Source organism: Theropithecus gelada, chromosome 2 (genome assembly GCF_003255815.1).
Source record: "Theropithecus gelada isolate Dixy chromosome 2, Tgel_1.0, whole genome shotgun sequence".
In the NCBI taxonomy this organism is placed as follows: Eukaryota; Metazoa; Chordata; class Mammalia; order Primates; family Cercopithecidae; genus Theropithecus; species Theropithecus gelada.
The window spans coordinates 46,348,045-46,364,103 of record NC_037669.1 but is presented as its reverse complement, the minus strand read 5'-3'; the positions used below and the strand labels follow the sequence as shown (position 1 = coordinate 46,364,103).

General features: G+C 49.9%; 1 protein-coding gene and 1 non-coding gene across 2 annotated transcripts; one reads left to right on the top strand and one right to left on the bottom strand.

The window, feature by feature from the left end:
* The first annotated feature begins 643 nt into the window (after positions 1–643).
* On the top strand, positions 644–747 carry LOC112619945. The gene has a single exon (XR_003118417.1). It is a non-coding gene; the product is annotated as a small nucleolar RNA U13 (small nucleolar RNA).
* A 501-nt stretch (positions 748–1,248) lies between these two features.
* LOC112619652 (nuclear pore membrane glycoprotein 210-like) lies at positions 1,249–11,079 on the bottom strand. The gene is made up of 5 exons (XM_025377746.1): positions 10,942–11,079; positions 9,684–9,863; positions 6,918–6,998; positions 5,875–6,117; positions 1,249–1,482 (listed from the first exon to the last, which is right to left on the bottom strand). The coding sequence occupies exons 2-5, from the start codon at positions 9,756–9,758 to the stop codon at positions 1,471–1,473; spliced, it is 411 nt and encodes a 136-aa protein (XP_025233531.1). The 5' UTR covers positions 9,759–9,863; positions 10,942–11,079; the 3' UTR covers positions 1,249–1,470.
* Between the last annotated feature and the right edge of the window lie 4,980 nt (positions 11,080–16,059).

The window sequence follows — 16,059 nt, the reverse complement described above, 5'->3', positions numbered from 1 at the left end:
CTGTGAGTGGGCATCAGGGTTGAGCCTATATGATCAGAATAATAGAAAAAACTAGTGAGAAACTGAAGGGATGCTTTTGTGTCAAGTTTGCCCACGAGCATTTAGTCTTGCAGCTGCCCTTGTCCCCTGTGGGTAAGGGAATGTAATAAGTTGTGTGCCTAGGTTGCTGTTGGAATCTCCAGTCAGATGAAGAGGTAATGAATGCTGAAGCCCCTGCCCTGTGTCCTTCTGTGGAGCTATCGGCATGGCGTATTAAACTAAAGATGATTGTAACTGTGAATTTAATTCCCCATCTGAATCCATGGCACTCATTGGTGGCATTTGAGATGTATACAAAAATGCTACCAAAAAGGGATGAGGATCTGGGCATGGGGTTGCACACCTGTAGTCCCAGCTACTCAGGAGGCTGAGGTGGAAAAATAATTTGAGCCCAGGAGTTGGAAACCAGCCTGGGCAATGTAGCAAGACTTCCATTTAAAAAAAAAAAAAAAAAAAGGAAAAAAGGGGATGAAGAAATTAGCTTGCAGGCACACTGCAGATGAAGTGCACACATCATGGACGACTTTCAGCGTTCAACTAGACACTGAAAGAATTTACACAAACAATTCTTTATAATTTCAGAAAAGCTAGAAAAACTATCTAGATCCTTTTGTGGTTCATAAGCGTGATGATTGGATTTTCACACTCATATATGAGATGTGCCTCCCTTAAACCTTGTTACAACTTCAGCACATTACCTGTTTGACATGAAAAAAAGAAAACAATCCCCATGATTGGTCTTTTAAAAAATAGCAGGAAGCTCAAGAAAAAGTATAGTTTTAAAAAAGAGATAATAAGGCCACAGAATGTGATTAGATGATTAAGAGAAAGGGGAAGAGCCTAGAAAAGAAATAAAAAGCAAAAATAATACAGAGCACAAGACCTCATTAAAAGCAGCAACTATGTATAGCTGTTTGCATACAGAATATATTTGCTGTTTTTATGTGCTTTTGCGCTCTGCAGTAAATCTATATACAAATAGTAATATACTGAAGCACATGGAATAAACACAACTAAAAACACAGTTAGGGACATGGTAAATAAGCTAGAAGAAACACAAGTTAATGAAAAAAATTAATGGAAAACAATATAGTTATAACAATAATTACAGATATATTAAATATGAAAGCAAAGAAAATCCAACATATAATTGGTTTTCCCGAAAAAGAAGAAAGAATAAGTAAAATGAAAACCATATGTGAAGATGTAATCAAAGAAAATTATTTTAGAGATATACCTGAATTTGCAACTCAGACGTAACTGGATGAAGTCTCCAAATGTCAAGGGTAAATTTTAAAAAAGATAGTTATCTATACCAAAAAAAAGCAGTTCCTGGTATGTGGTTGTCTTAAATATATGCACACAACTTCTTTCTATTCTTCTGTGGTTGATGTGGTGCTTACTTCCTCTCCCCTTGAATGTGGGCTGGACTTAATGGTTTATCTGTAGGTGACAGAAGGCAACAGGAAGTGACAGTGATGGTATGTCACTTCTGAAGTTAGGTTATAAAAGTATGTGGATTCTAGCATGGGTTCTCTCTCTCTCTGTCCCTCTCTCTCTGTCTCTTCAGTCACTCATCAAGGGAGTAACACACCATAAAGACCCCCAAAAAGCCCACGTCACAAGGATCTGAGTGGGCCTGGAAGAAAATCCATCAGCCCTGGGTGAGCCTCAGGTGGCTGCAGCCCCATTTGTCAGCTTAGGCGCAACCTCACAGAGACTCCAAGCCGGTATCATCTAGCTAAACTGTTTCCAGATTTCTGACCCACAGAAACTGTGGGATAATAAGTATGTATTGTTTTTAGCTGCCCAGTTTTGGGATAATTTGTTATGCAGCAATAAATAGCTAATACACAATACAAGGTGGAAATTTGTTCTCAGAATTGTCCATCTCCATACCCCATTCCAGAAGAGAGAGAGGGAAATGTACAAAGCTCAGAGTGAAAGTATGAACCAGGAATGTTACAGTTAGCTAAACCGTTCATGTATATATGTATGTACCAGGTAGACCTTCTCAAGCATGAAAAAGCTCAGAGCAGACAACAACCATGATCCTTTTTGAAAAAAAATGTACTTGGAACAATTCAAACTGAGCAACAAAGAAGTGATTAAAATATTAAAATTCATAAATGCAAAAGCCATGAGAAGAAGATTAGTGTTTGACATCAAACCTACTTAAATATTCACTTCAACAAGTAAAACTAAATTGTGAAAAGTATGGTTACCAAGAAGAATACTAATATTATAGAGGCTGACAATGTAAAAAAAAAATGATAAAATGTACAAAATCATGAGTGAGAAGAAGGAGAGGTAGGAGACAGTATAAGTGATCTAATTTCTTTATTTTTCTTACCAAGAAGTGAAAACATACAGTTGAAAATTGGAACTTGCTAATAATAATTAACAATAGTTAACAATTTCATTGTTTCATAATCACATTTTTTTAAAAGAGATCTTTGAGGAACTAACATCTTTTTTGAAAAAAAAGTCTGAAAATTTTGAATGAATAATTCCTACAGTTTTACTTTAGCCTTTTTTCTTAAAATTTAATTTATGTTTTATTTTACAATTAGCATGATCATATTTTGTAAAATAGTATCTCTTTATATTCTATCTATTTAAATGTTTAGAGGGATATCTGGAATAATGATCATCATACATTGACAATAAATCATTCTTGCGAGACTCTGAGATGATCATTACCTTATATTTTGCTTTGTCCCCTTCAGCTTTTTTTTTTTTTTTTTTTTTGAGATGGAGTCCTGCTCTGTCGCCCAGGGTGGAGTGCAATGATGCGATCTCGGCTCACTGCAACCTCCAACTCCAGGGTTCAAGCGATTCTCTTGCCTCAGCCTCCTGAGTAGTTGGGATTACAGGCCACTGCCGCCACGCCTGACTATTTATTATTATTATTTTTTTGTATTTTTAGTAGAGACAGGGTTTCGCCATGTTGGCCAGACTGGTCTCGAACTCCTAACCTCAGGTGGTTCACCTACGTTGGCCTCCCAACCCTTCAACTTTTATGTGTCACTTGAGTTATTTGAAAAAAAGATAAGCATGTATTATTTTTGCAAAATTAATGTTTGTTTTATAAAAGGAAACAGCAGATAAATTGAATATTCAATTTAAGGAATAGGAAAAAATGCAAAATGACTCCAAGAAAATAAAACAAAGGAACTAACAAAGGTAAAAGTATAAATGTGTGAATTAGAAAGCAAAAGTGAATTTGATCAATCAAATAAAAAACTTTCTTTGAAAAGAATGAGTAATATAGACAACTCTATGGTGAAAACTGATGTAGATATAAAGAGAAAAGACACAAATAACTAACAATAGGTAGAGGTCAGGTGCAGTGGTTCACACCTGTAATCCTAACACTTTGGGAGGCTGAGGTGGGAGGATCGCTTGAGGCCAGGAGTTTGATATTAGCATGAGGCAAAATAGCGAGATCCTGTCTCTACAAAAAATTTAAAAAATAGCCAAGTGTAATGGCACAAACCTGTAATCCCAGCTATTCAGGAGGCTGAGCTGGGAGGATCGCTTAAGCTCAGGAGTTCAAGGGTGCAGTGAGCTGTGATCACAGTACTATGCTCCAGCCTGGGCAACAGAGCAAGACCCTGTGTGAAAAAAATAAAAAATAAAAATAAATTTAGAAAAAAAGGAAAAGGTCAGAGATGTGATGAGAAAAGGCAAGCAGGCTCATGTTCGTGCAGCCTAATGGGAGCTCCTTCAAGGAGCCTGGAAACACAAGCTTCTCCCTCCGTGCCCAGTGTGAGAGAACTTTACCTGCTAGAATGTGAGCTCGGAGGGCAGCACACACAACTCCAGTGCCAGGGTCTTGCTCAGGGTAACTGTGCCAGGACTGAGCCTGGGCAAGGCACCACCTTCCTCTCATGGAGACATCCTGCTCCTCACTGCCACTGTCTCAGAACAACCCCCGTTCCACCTCCCAGGCCCCTCTGGCTGGCTCTGTCTGGCCATGTTCTTGCAGGATCCACGTAGACACACACAGGGACCTGGTGAGAAGTCAGTCCAGCAGATGATCAGCCTCATGAGGTCGGCTCAGATCTGATCCTGGGTCGCGGAGGTGCTCCGAGGCCCTGGTGGCTCCCTGAGCCCAAGGCGGCAGCATTTACCTGGGAACTCCAGGCCCCTTCTCTGCAAGACTCCAGATGTGTCCACCACCTGTGTAAGTCCCCTCTCTAAGGTCCCTCCAGGGTGCTGCCTCCTCGGCCACCCAGCCTGGCTCAGGGGCAGTCACTCACTGGCAGGTAAAGCTGTGCCCTGAGCCCCCCACTGACCTCTGATCAGACCAGGTAGACGCCCCTTGGGCCTGAGCCCTGGGCCTGTGGTTAATATCATCTGAACTAACTTGTGATTGTCCAAGAGGAAACTGGTCTGACTCCCTCCCTCCCAGCTCCTCCCCGTCTCAGGGACATCAGCAGGCAGCAGCCCCTGCACCCCCTGCCCCACAGGCCTCACCTGAGGACTGGACGCGGCACTATTGGAAAGTGCGCAAGGGCACCTCAGCCTCTGTCGGGTGCTCTGTGCATGTTTGTTAAATAAACACAGATGATTACATTAACGACCACTGGGACACAGTGAGCTCCAGTCTCTCGCTGCGTGAAGGGGCACCCCAGACCCTAAGTTCAGAATTCCTTGCTACTTTTGCCACACATCAAGTGAGTTCCCACCTCCAGGCTTTTGCCAGTCCCTCTCATCCTGAAACATGACTCCTCTGTGAAGACTTCGTTCGGCCCCAGCTCTGAGCTCTCACAGCACCCAACGCACACAGATGCTCACCCCGCCTCAATGAGCTGCCGTCACCCCCCCACCCGAAGACTGAAAGCTTCTCAGGGCCAGGTCTCACAGACATGGTCCCCCCAGCAAAGGCACACAGGCCCCACCCTGCTTGCCCCTCACAATGTGCATTTGGAAAACACTGGGCCAACCCGCGCAAGCCAGGGGTCTTCATGACAGGACATCCCGCAGCCCTCAGTGTGTGTAGGTCCCCAGAGCGATGCTGGGTTTTGCAGTGTGTACCCACAGATGGCTCTATTTTGGGATATCTGTTAACAAGTCTCACTGCCTGTGTTCCATTAGAGCAATCTGGGAGAGCCCCCAGGCACTGGGGACAGGACCCTGTTCCCACTGGGTGGGGTGGGGAGGCATTCGTCCTACACTAGATGAGCTTCAGGCAGCCTTTGGGAAACTCCGTTCCCAGGCCTGGGCCTCTCCCCTAGCCTCCATCCCTGCTGTCTCTGAACCGGGCAGGAAGCGACCTTTCAACCCATCCTTCTCTTGGGTCCTGTGTGTCCAAGGTCCACCTGGGCTTGAACCTAGAGTTACAGGGGCTGATGCCCAGTCCCATTTCCCCACTGGTTTGCTGGGCAACCCTGGGCAAGTCCCTTCCCGTTTCTGGCGTTGCTTAACACTAAGAGGGACTTAGTAGGTTCTCCCTGGCACCTTCCAGCTCTGACATCTCAGGAGGAGCCAGGGCCCCTCGCTGGGCTAAGGGAAGGGGAGTTTGGCCTCTCAGATAAACCAGGGGAAACTGAGGGCTGCCAGACATCATCTCAGAAAATGGTCAGAAGCTGCAGATTCTGACCTCCCAGGACTTTTGTGACTTCCCCACATGGCCACTTCTGTTAGGAGAGGAACCTATCCACCCTGTCTGTGTGGTTAGCCTTTAGTTGAAGGGAGTCCCATTGAGCCTTGGGAGAGGACAGAAAGGGCCTCTCTGGGTGTGAGGGTGGGGACTTCCCACAGGAAGTCTCTCAGGGTGCTGGCCTGGGACAGGGGTGGGAGGTGAGCTCTCGGTGCGTGGTTGCCTACCTTGTGGTGCTGCCCTTGGAGATCCAGGATGCCCCACTTGGTGACAGACCAGTGGAAGGTCAGGCCTGGCATGGCATTGCCAAAGGAGAAAGGGTTCTGGTGGTTGGTGATCCGGGTGATATAGATGGACATTGGTGGGGAGAAGTCAGGCCTGGTGACCAGCGGGGTCCCAGCACTAGGAATGCCCCCAGAAGCTGTGCTGCCTCCTTCAAGCAGTAGGAGATGTACCCAGTTCTTCCCCAACTAGAGAAGGACACGGCACAAGTTTGGGAATTTTGATGAAATACCAGTCAAGCCAGAGCCAGGACTGTTTTCCCCACGCCGTCCCTCCTTTGCAGCGGGCTGCGCCTCCCCATGGCCAAGAGACCCATTTCTGGAAGGAGTCCCTGGAGGTCTAGGAGGCTGTGTGTTCCCCAGCAGCACAGCTTGCCCTGCCCCACAGTGCTGGTTCCTCCGGGCCCCTCTCTCCTAATCTAGCCGGGGTCCCTGCTCACAGGGCACACAAGGGTGGAGTCCCCGGCTCCTTCAGTTTCTATTTGCTGAGAGTCTGCTGAGGGCACAAGTGGAGGTGAGACGGCAAAAGGCCACAGCAGGTGCCGTGCTGAGCTGCCCAGTCCACTGCCAGTGCTGCCACTTCCTAGCTGGGTGGCCCTGGCATGAGTCTTAAGCTTTCTGTGCGTTCATTTGTTCATCTGCGACATGGAGATGGTTCTGACACCAGCCTCCCAGGGCTGCTATGAACACCAAACGGATTAATATCCAAGACAGCATGAAGTGGAGTAAGTGCTACGGTCACTGCACTCCTGTTAGGCGCCTGGTGCTATCTGAGGTGTGGGAAGGTGACAGGCTAGCAGGAAGCAGGCCTTCTTCAGTGGCTACAAGAGGGTATCTGTCTGGGTAGGGGTGGGTGGGAAGCTGCCACTGTGCCCCTAGATACCCAGGCTGGGCAGACGGAGGAGGTGGAGAAGTGCTGTAGCTCGAGGACAGGGTTCCAGCAGTGGCTCTTTGGGAACCCGGATTCAGAGCCCAGGAGGTCCCCTCACCTGAGTGCTCGTCCTCATCCGCGTGAAGGGGATGCAGATCCTCACGGCCCCAAGCAGCAGCACCTTCACCTGAACGAGGTCCTGGGGAAGAGCATGGCACTCAGGTGCGGGGTGCCAGGACGCTGTGCTGGCTGGGAATGTGACCCCTCAAGGGAAGGAGGCTGCAGATCAGAGGCTGTGGCGAGAAGGCCCCTCAGGATGCCCAGCACCGTGCTCCTCTGCCAAGAGAGGCCTGGTTTTATGGGTGGCTCACCCTGCATGAGCCAGCTACTGCCTCTCCCACAGCCCCGCAGGTCCCAGCCCAGTGCTCTGAGGCTGCCACCCTGTCTCATCCAGCTGCTCCAGGTCAGCACTTCAGACTTGGGGCCAGGGACTGGGGTCTGCTCTTCTCTGGGCCAGGCTGCCCTCAAACGACAGGTCTCCAGACCCTCCCAAACCCAAATCCAGCTTGCCTGTATCTGACTAAACAGAGTACAGGGACAAATGCAGGAGTCCAGTGGAATCTGATTAGAGCAGACCTTATAACCTCCTTCATTCTCAACTCCACACTCCTATTAATCTAACTCTCCTGGCTTCTTTCTAGTGCTGCTGACTCATGCGGAACTGACATGATTAAACCTCTTAGACTCTTTGCCATGTACTCATGCTGAGCCCACATTCTGTGCCTCATGACCTGGGCTAATGCCTGGCACATAGTAGGTGCTTGATAAGTACTCATTCCCTTCCTTTCACTTATCCTTCTGCTCAGTCTCCTCTTGCTAGTCTTGGCCCTCCCTGTGGCCTTGGGGTGTTGCTCGTGTGACCTGGATTGGACAGATGGAACTGGAAGCATCTGACCAGAATCACATTCCAGGCAAGGACACGGGGGCTGCAGGCGAAGCCCCTGCCTGCCTGGGCTCAAGAAGATGCCTTTCAGATGGGGCTGGTGATGCAGCTCCTCCACCTGCCAAGGGCCACCAGGGCCTTTCCCCAGCACCTCCCCAACCCACCAGATGGGGCACCCAGAGGGGAGAATGCCAGCAAAGTCAGACAACAAAGAGGAGGGATACTCAGTGCCCTGTGTCCCTCTGGCTGAATTTCCAGTCAGCTACCCTTTTAGCTACTGGAAAATGAACCAGTTCCTGAGGCTGCAATCCTTTTTAGAGAAACAAAACAAAACAAAACAAATATACAAAAAAGCAAACCCAGGCCTCCTGTCTGTAAGTCATAGTCCTGAATGTGACACTCTGGGAAGCCAATCTGAACCCTGCCACGTTCCCAGGACAGATTTTAACATCCCCAAGACTTTGTCTTGGAAATCAACACACACTGGATCTGGGCATCCACCTTTGCGATTCAGATTTTGTGGCTTAACGGGGATACTTGGGCAGGCACGGAAAATGCTGGGAAAAGGAGTAAATCACTGAACTCAATGGCGGATCAAAGTCAGCCTCTGAAAACAAGGACTTCCCTGCACCCCCTCTAGGGCAGTTCACTCACCAGCTCCTGGGGCGCTGTGTTTACAGGCTCTGAACTCAGGACTGCACGGACTGCTTCCAGGGGACCTAGTTCTCATGAGGAATGGGATGACTGATTCTGAAACAGGTTTCTGTCCACAGTTGCATTAAACATCACAGAAGGCTCTTCTTACAGACCAAGTTTCTGGCCCAGCTGTGAGCGGAACCCCAAAGCAACCTTCCCTGAGATGCTTCTGCAAGTCACCGCTGGCGAAGGAGGTCACGAAGAATGCAAAGGCCCCAATTTTAGCCCTGAGACTTAGTCAGAAGACGGAAATGGTTTCTCACCTCCTCTCCAGAGGACCAAAGGAGACCCACCCCTCACAAAGCAGGGGAGTTGTCAGACTCTCCAGACACCGACTTTCACCTGCTGGAGTCAATCCCACCAAAGTGGGGCAGGGAGACCCTCCGGGGAGAAGACTGTCCTAACTTAGCCTCCTACCTTCACTGCCAGCCCAGAAAAGCAATCTGGAAAGTCCTCCACCCTGCACAGAGACTGGGAAGATGACAACCTCGGCTGGTGTAGAAGATGCTAGCAGATGACCCAGGTTTTTCTCTCCACCTGGAAATACAACTCCAGGGCTGAAGTGCAATTTTTTAATTCACCACACATACACCGCACTATTCTGGAGACATACAATGCACCCAGAAGGCATGCTCAGCCCACAGCATCCCTTCTCTACTATCAGCACATGCTCGAGCCCAGATTCGAGTGACCAAAAAAAGGCCCGAGAGCTCTGATGCTGGGCGGCCCTGGGCCCAATCCCAGAATTGGCACATGGTGGCTGTGGGCCGCTAGCTAGTCCCTCAGTCTCCTCACCATCAAAGGGGGACAGCAGGAAAATGCACAGGGCACCGAGAGGACTGAAGGACATGAAGGCAGAGTGCTTGGAGCAGCACCTGCCCTCACCACGATTGCCCTCACCCTCCACTGGGAGGGCCCTTTGGGGCCAGGGGTTGCTGACGACCTTGTCCTGTAAGGAGCAGCTGGAAAGACTGGGAGACTCAGCCTGGAGACGAGCAACCTCTGGGGGTCTGGGTGCTCCCATGTCAGCAGGGCTGTCCTGCACAGGGGGCCCTGGGAGGGACTGCAGACCCAGGGGGCAGAAGCAGCACCCTTGGAGAGAGGTGGTCCTCAGAGGTAGAACCCAAACACAATAAAGAGGCCTTTGTCTCAGGCATAGCTGCTCTGGGAAGCAGTGGCCTATCACCAGAGCTGGCTGTCCTGGGGAGTTCGGATAGTGCCAGTCTCCAACAGCACGTCTGTTACCTGAGAGATGATGACCACCTTGCCAGTCTCTGCATCCACCACCTGCACAAGCCCAGACACAGTGCCCTTCCCCATGGTGAGGCCTCATACCAGCCTGGCAGTGCTCACCAGCGCAATGTTCTCGTTGCTGATGGAGAAAAGGATGTTGGACTGAGGCTGGGGGCTGCCCTCAGAGGTGACCTGAGTGGGGAGTAAACAGCAGTGCATCAGTGCCTACTGTGCCAGGCAGCCTGTGTCTCTCCCAGATGGAACCAGGGCCCCAGTGCTGATGGCTTCCACCTCTACACAGTCACCACGTGCTGGGACAGAGGCAGAGTTCCAGGAGCCGGGGCTGCCATGCAGTGGCCCACACTGGGGCTGGAGCATGATGTGGCCTCTCAGTTCTCACCTCCATCATGACCCCGATAAGCACTGTCGCCTTCCTCGGATAGAGGAGAGAAGGAACTGCTGTGCCCTGAACCCATGGCATTGAATATGACTTACATGTTTCGTGAGAGGAAAAGTCAGGGCGTGGACATCACGCCTCTGTGAGCAGTGACCTGTGGGCCCCAGGGTCCTGGGGGCTGCCTCCCAGCCACTGGCCGAGGCTCTCTGGTTCTTTGGGGCGTATTCTGCTGTTTGTGACTGTGCTCCACTTCCTGAGAAGTGAAACCCCGTGAAAACAAGGACCTTTCACGCAGCTGGAACCCTCCCCTTGGATCAGCAGTTCTCAGTGTGTGGTCGCTGACCAGCAATGCACACCCTCCAGCCACCCCGGCCCATGGAGCCAGAGGCAGCCCTGCATCTATGTCCTAGCATGCCCTCTGGAAACACTGGCATGGGTCAAACTTTGCCATCCACTGCCTTTAGGACTCCCTGACTCCTCTTTTGCAGGTTGCCTCCTTCCCTAAATTTCTCCCAATTTCTGCTGAAAAACACCTTAGAATCATTCTCTTGTCGGTGCTCTCAGAACTTTTCAGATGAGGATCAAGGGACAAGGACTAGCCCAGGAGGAGACCAGGGATGCCCGTGCCATGCTGTGGAGCCGGTGAAGTCCCCACCTGCTCCTCCTGCATCCCCTACAAGTGCCCTCCTGGCAGGAGGAGGTGAGTGAACACAGGAGGCATCCAGGGCACTGCTTGTGTAGGAAGATTGGTCTCTGCAGTGCTGTGCTATTGCTGGTCAGAAACAAATTTCTCATTGCCAGAAGAAAGGTGCGAGTCCATCTAGAGACACAGACAGTACCCACCTGCTTCAGATCACAAATTAATGATGCCACCATCCCCAGTGTGGCCCAGGCACAGGGAGGATGTTGGCAGGGCTGGTTTAATGTTGCTGCTGTGAACAGACTTGGAACAATCCCTGGGCTACGACTGCCATGGCCTGTGGCTGCAGTGCAGCTCCTGTCACGACCTAATACCTTGAGACAGCCCCACACCACATACTGAGCCCATGCGAGACCTCAGAGCTCCCCTCGTCCAGGAATCACCTACTTCAGGAGTTCTCTTTGTGACATCTCTGCTGGAGGAGGTGACCACCAGGAGGAATCACACCAATGTGACAACTGGGGAGGCTGCTCGGAGCTTCAGGTGCAGGAAGGGGAAGTATTTGGCCAGGAGGGGCTTCTTGTGCAAGTCCAGCACACGGATGTTTGCCTTCACTGTCTTCCCAATCTCCACCTGCATCATGCAGACGGAGGCTCGGGGATGGCCTCTGAAAGACCAATGTCACCATCTATGGTGCCCCATGACTTCCTGAGATACTAATAGCATCACCAGTCTCAACCCACAGACCTGGGAATCAGGGATGAGTCACCCAGGTTTCCCTCTGGACTATCAGCCAGTCAGCAAATGAAAACTGATGAAGAGCTTATTCCAATGGATGGGTCAGGGGAGGGCGACTGGGGATACTTAGAGGCCTAAGTTCCACTCCCTACTCTTAAATAACTAATACACTAATTAGGGAGATGAGACACTGCTTAGAACAGCAGCAGACATCCAGTAGGAGTTCAATAAATGCTCACTGACTGAATAGCTCACACCTGGCAGTGTAGAATACAACAAGAACCTTAGGAAATGAGAGTCAGAAATACACAGTGAAGAAACAGAAAATTAGCAAACAGCAGTGGAAATGAGATTATAGGAGAAGTATGTGAGGCTGGGTAGAGCATAATAGCTTCTTAAGGAGCCTAATATGCCCTTTTAATTACCAGCCCTTCTATCCAATCAGGATCCCAACCACAACCCTCTGGAAGCCCAGCTTCAGTCACCTCAGATATTTGGAGTAGTAAAATTTCCCTATTGATGTGAAAGATAAAACAAGATCTATTCCTTGTCCTTTTTTGCAATGGTACTTGGCATGGGTGAGTTGTACTGATTTGCCACTGAAACTCCAGAGAACCCAAAACCTGTATTTTCGGGGGAAAATCCATGCTCAGCGAGTCGTGTGCCTGGCTGGTTAATAACCTACACCAGCTAAAAGACAAGAATTCCCAGGTCATGGCTAATTTAGAGGCAACTTCCAGCAAGATTTACTGCCAAGCTTGATGGAGATGTCACCTGGGATGAAGAAGTCCCTTACTGGAGGGACTCCGCATCATCAACATGGAGCGAAGAAGATAGAAGACAGCTCTGCAAGCTCACAGGGGAAGGGATGCAGACCCCAGGAGCAAAAGCGAAGGCCATATGAAACATCCCACAGCCCCCTCGCTCTCAGTTCCTGCAGGTCTGCTGAGGAGGCCCTGTCATGAAGCTTCCACTGATCTTGTCAACCACACGGATGTACAGCTCCTGAATGTCTGACACGTAAACGACAGCCTTGGCCAGGGACGGGAAGACGAGGCACAAGTCATGGGTCATGATGGTAGACGAGCCAGGGAGCAAAGGGTATACCTGCAAGGTTCAGGGCCGGGGTGAAGGGGCGGGTGGTGGATTACATGCATAGCCCCCCTCTGCTCAGGTCCATGAGCAGTGCCTTGCCCTCAGCACCAGCCTAACACCCCACTGGCAGAGCCCACCAGGCCAGCACTGGAAAGCAGTGGACAAGGGAAATCCTACCCCAAATAGTGCCCTGCCCACCTCTCATCACGAACCCCACTGCTAGCCAGGAGATGGGCTTGGGATATAACACGTCAGTGCTGAGCTAGATCTCACTGAACATTGATCTCCACTTTGCACATTTTACAAAGAGAAGAAAATGGAAGCTGATCCAAGAGGGGCAGTTAGCAACCTTGCGATGTGCAGGAACTTGGGGGCAGAGTGAGAATGCAGTCCCAGGATGCCACGTCCTGAGCTGGCCACCTGCCACTGCAGCCCTGGCGGTAGAGAAGCCGCCTGTGAGGTCTTCTGTGAAACTGCAAGACAGGGACTGGCAGAAATGAGACAGCTACTTTTCAGCGGCAGCTCTCCATGAGAAGTTCCAATCAGAACGGACTGAATCACAGAACCTGGGAGCAGCCCACGAGGTCACCCCAGTGTAAGCTCCGTGCATCTCGCTCAACTCTGTATCTGATCAACAGCCCCAGCTCTGTGTGAAGCAGTGACTGCAAAGGTGCGAGTGAAAAGCTACGGTTTTCCAGCCTTTTCACTGCCAAAGACCCTTTTAATATTTATTTATTATTTTTGTAAGAGACAGGGTCTTGCTCTGTCTCTGAGGTTGGAGTGCAGTGGTAGCACCACAGCTCACTGCAGCCTCAAACTCCTGGACTCAAGCCATCCTCCCGACTCAGCCTCCAGAGCAGCAGCTGGGATGACAGGTGTATGCCACTGTGGCTAGAATAGATCCTTGTTTTTATTTTTTTATTTCATTTTTTTATTTTTTTATTTCATTTTTTTAGAGACAGCTCTGTCACTCAGACTGGAGTGCAGTGGCATCATCACAGCACACTGCAACCTCGAACTTCTGGGCTCAAGGCAAGAACCCCATTATTTTTTATTTTTTATTTTGGAGATCCAGTCTTCCTCTGTCACCCAGGCTGGAGTACAGTGGCACGATCTTGTCTCACTGCAAATGCCACCTCCCGGGTTCAAGCAATTCTCCTGCCCCAGCCTCCCGAGTAGCTGGGACCACTCCCAGCTAATTTTTTGTATTTTAGTAGAGACGGGGTTTCACCGTGTTGCCCAGGCTGGTCTCGAACTCCTGAGCTCAGGCAATCCACTTACCCCAGCCTAAGAGCCCCCACTTTAATCATTTTCTGTCTACCCACCTTTTTTTTTTGAGATGGAGTCTCACTCTGTCACCCAGGCTGGAGTGCAGTGGCGTGATCTCAGGTCACTGCAATCTCCACCTCCCAGGTTCAAGCAATTCTGCCTCAGCCTCCTGAGTAGCTGGGACTATAGGTACGTGCCACTACGCCTGGCTAATTTTTAGTAGAGATGGGTTTTCACTGTGTTAGCCAGGATGCTCTTGATCTCCTGACCTCCTTATCTACTTGCCTCAGCCTCCCAAAGTGCTGGGATTGCAGGCGTGAGCCACTGTGCCTGGCCAACTACCCACTTTTAGGGATTCTGTCTTCAGGACTTTCTCCCCTAAAAAAGTGCATCACAGTCACCCTCTCATGCTGCACAGGATGGGCATTCACACACGTAACGTGTCTGTTTGATGGACTGCATACAACTTGCCTTATTGCTTAGGCGTGTATTTCATCCAGGTGGTATTGGAGCTGGGCAGGCAGGAACAGCTCATGGAGCTAGTGAGCGAGTCCAGCCGGCTGCCCCACTCCTCTATCTGGGCCTGGCTTTGTTGCTTACTGTTTGTGGTCTCATATTCACGGGGTGAGTAGCAGGGTTTTTAAAGTAAGCACTTCAGAGTTTGCAAAGCTAGTTTCAATATCAAGAACCTACACACACACATACAAAATCAGGTCTCTGACCCAAAAGAGAAAACCAAATAGGATAATTTCTCGCCCAGGTGAAAACCCTTCAGCAGCTGCCCAGTGCTCTGAGAATGAGCCCAAAGCCTTAGAATACCCTGTAAACCCTGGTGTGGTCTGGCCCCTGCCTCCTCTCCAGTTTCCACACACATCACACTCCCCCACCATGCTTATGCTCCAGTTACACAGGCCTTCTCTCCCACTCACACAGCCAGCTACCTGCTGTCTGCCTGCCTCTGGAGCTCGAAGCCCCCTTAAAGACCTGGGGCTCTTTCCCCAGCCTCCACCTGCTGGCTCCAAGTCGTCCTTCAGGCCCAGGTCCAGTGTTCTTCCTCAGAACAATCTTGCCTCATCCAGGTCAGCTCTTCCAGTGCCTCTGCTCCCCTCTCCTGGGGGCTGGACCTGCTGCATGCCATCAGTGTTGATGGGGCCTGCAGTGCATCTGGCCTTCCTCTCCAGGCTGTCCCCAGCACTCACATACCCTCAGGACTCAGGCCAGCGTCTGGCCCAGACCGGTCCCCCCGTGCATGTCTTGATTGGATGAGCTCCAGGGCCACTGCTCTGAGTAATTCTGGATAAGGTCATGGAACCTGGTGCTCCAGCCTGCTTGGCTTTACAGAGTAAAACCAGCTTTGTCAAGCCTTGGAAATTCTGAAAATCACCTGCAAACCTCATGGACCCTTACCTGTTTGGCAAATGCTGATTCTAGTCCAACCTCTTCAATATACAGATGAGGAAACAGGCCCAGATGACAGGATAGGGGTGTGGCTTTGAAAAGGCAGAACTGGGGATAGAACCAGATACTCTAACTCCCAGCTTAGGCTCCTTTCCAACTCTCCACTTCCCAGGGGAACGGAGCTGGATGCCTCTTGGAGCTGAAATGGAATTGCGGGGAGGGGAGGAGGGAGAGTGGCCAAAGGCAAAGACCAAGCTGAGAAAGGCCCAAGCCCATAACTGGCTGGGGGCACAGGAGATCAACAAGCTGACCTGAGCTGCACATACCACCGATTCAGGGTACATCAATACAGATGCAGCATGCCTGGGTTATTCCATATAATGACTTACAGTAGATGAATAAAGATCCCAAAGTGGATGTCATGCTTATACTCCAAAACAGTAGCTATGTGATTTGAGCCATCACCACGTGGGCCTAGTGTCAAATACGGGCTGAGGAATGGGGTCCAGGAGCCACCAGTTCTGGTTTTGCTGGGGCTGATTCACCAGACCCAGCAAAAAATTGAATAATTCCCCCAAAGAAAACCCATTGAAAGATTAAGGAGAGTAATGAGAACTTTCTTTGATAACCCAATTCGAGACTCCGACTTCAAACTCCTGCAAAAGTTACTGCTGTCAGGAGTGGGTAGGTCCTTCACAATGTGAAGAAATTCCATGATGCACCCACTGAGGAGCCCCACACAGGGTAACGCAGGGAAGGGTTTTTGCTCATTTTCTTTTTCTTTTTCTTTTTTTTTGAGACGGAGTCTTGCTCTGTCGCCCAGGCTGGAGTGCAGTGGCCGGATCTTAGCT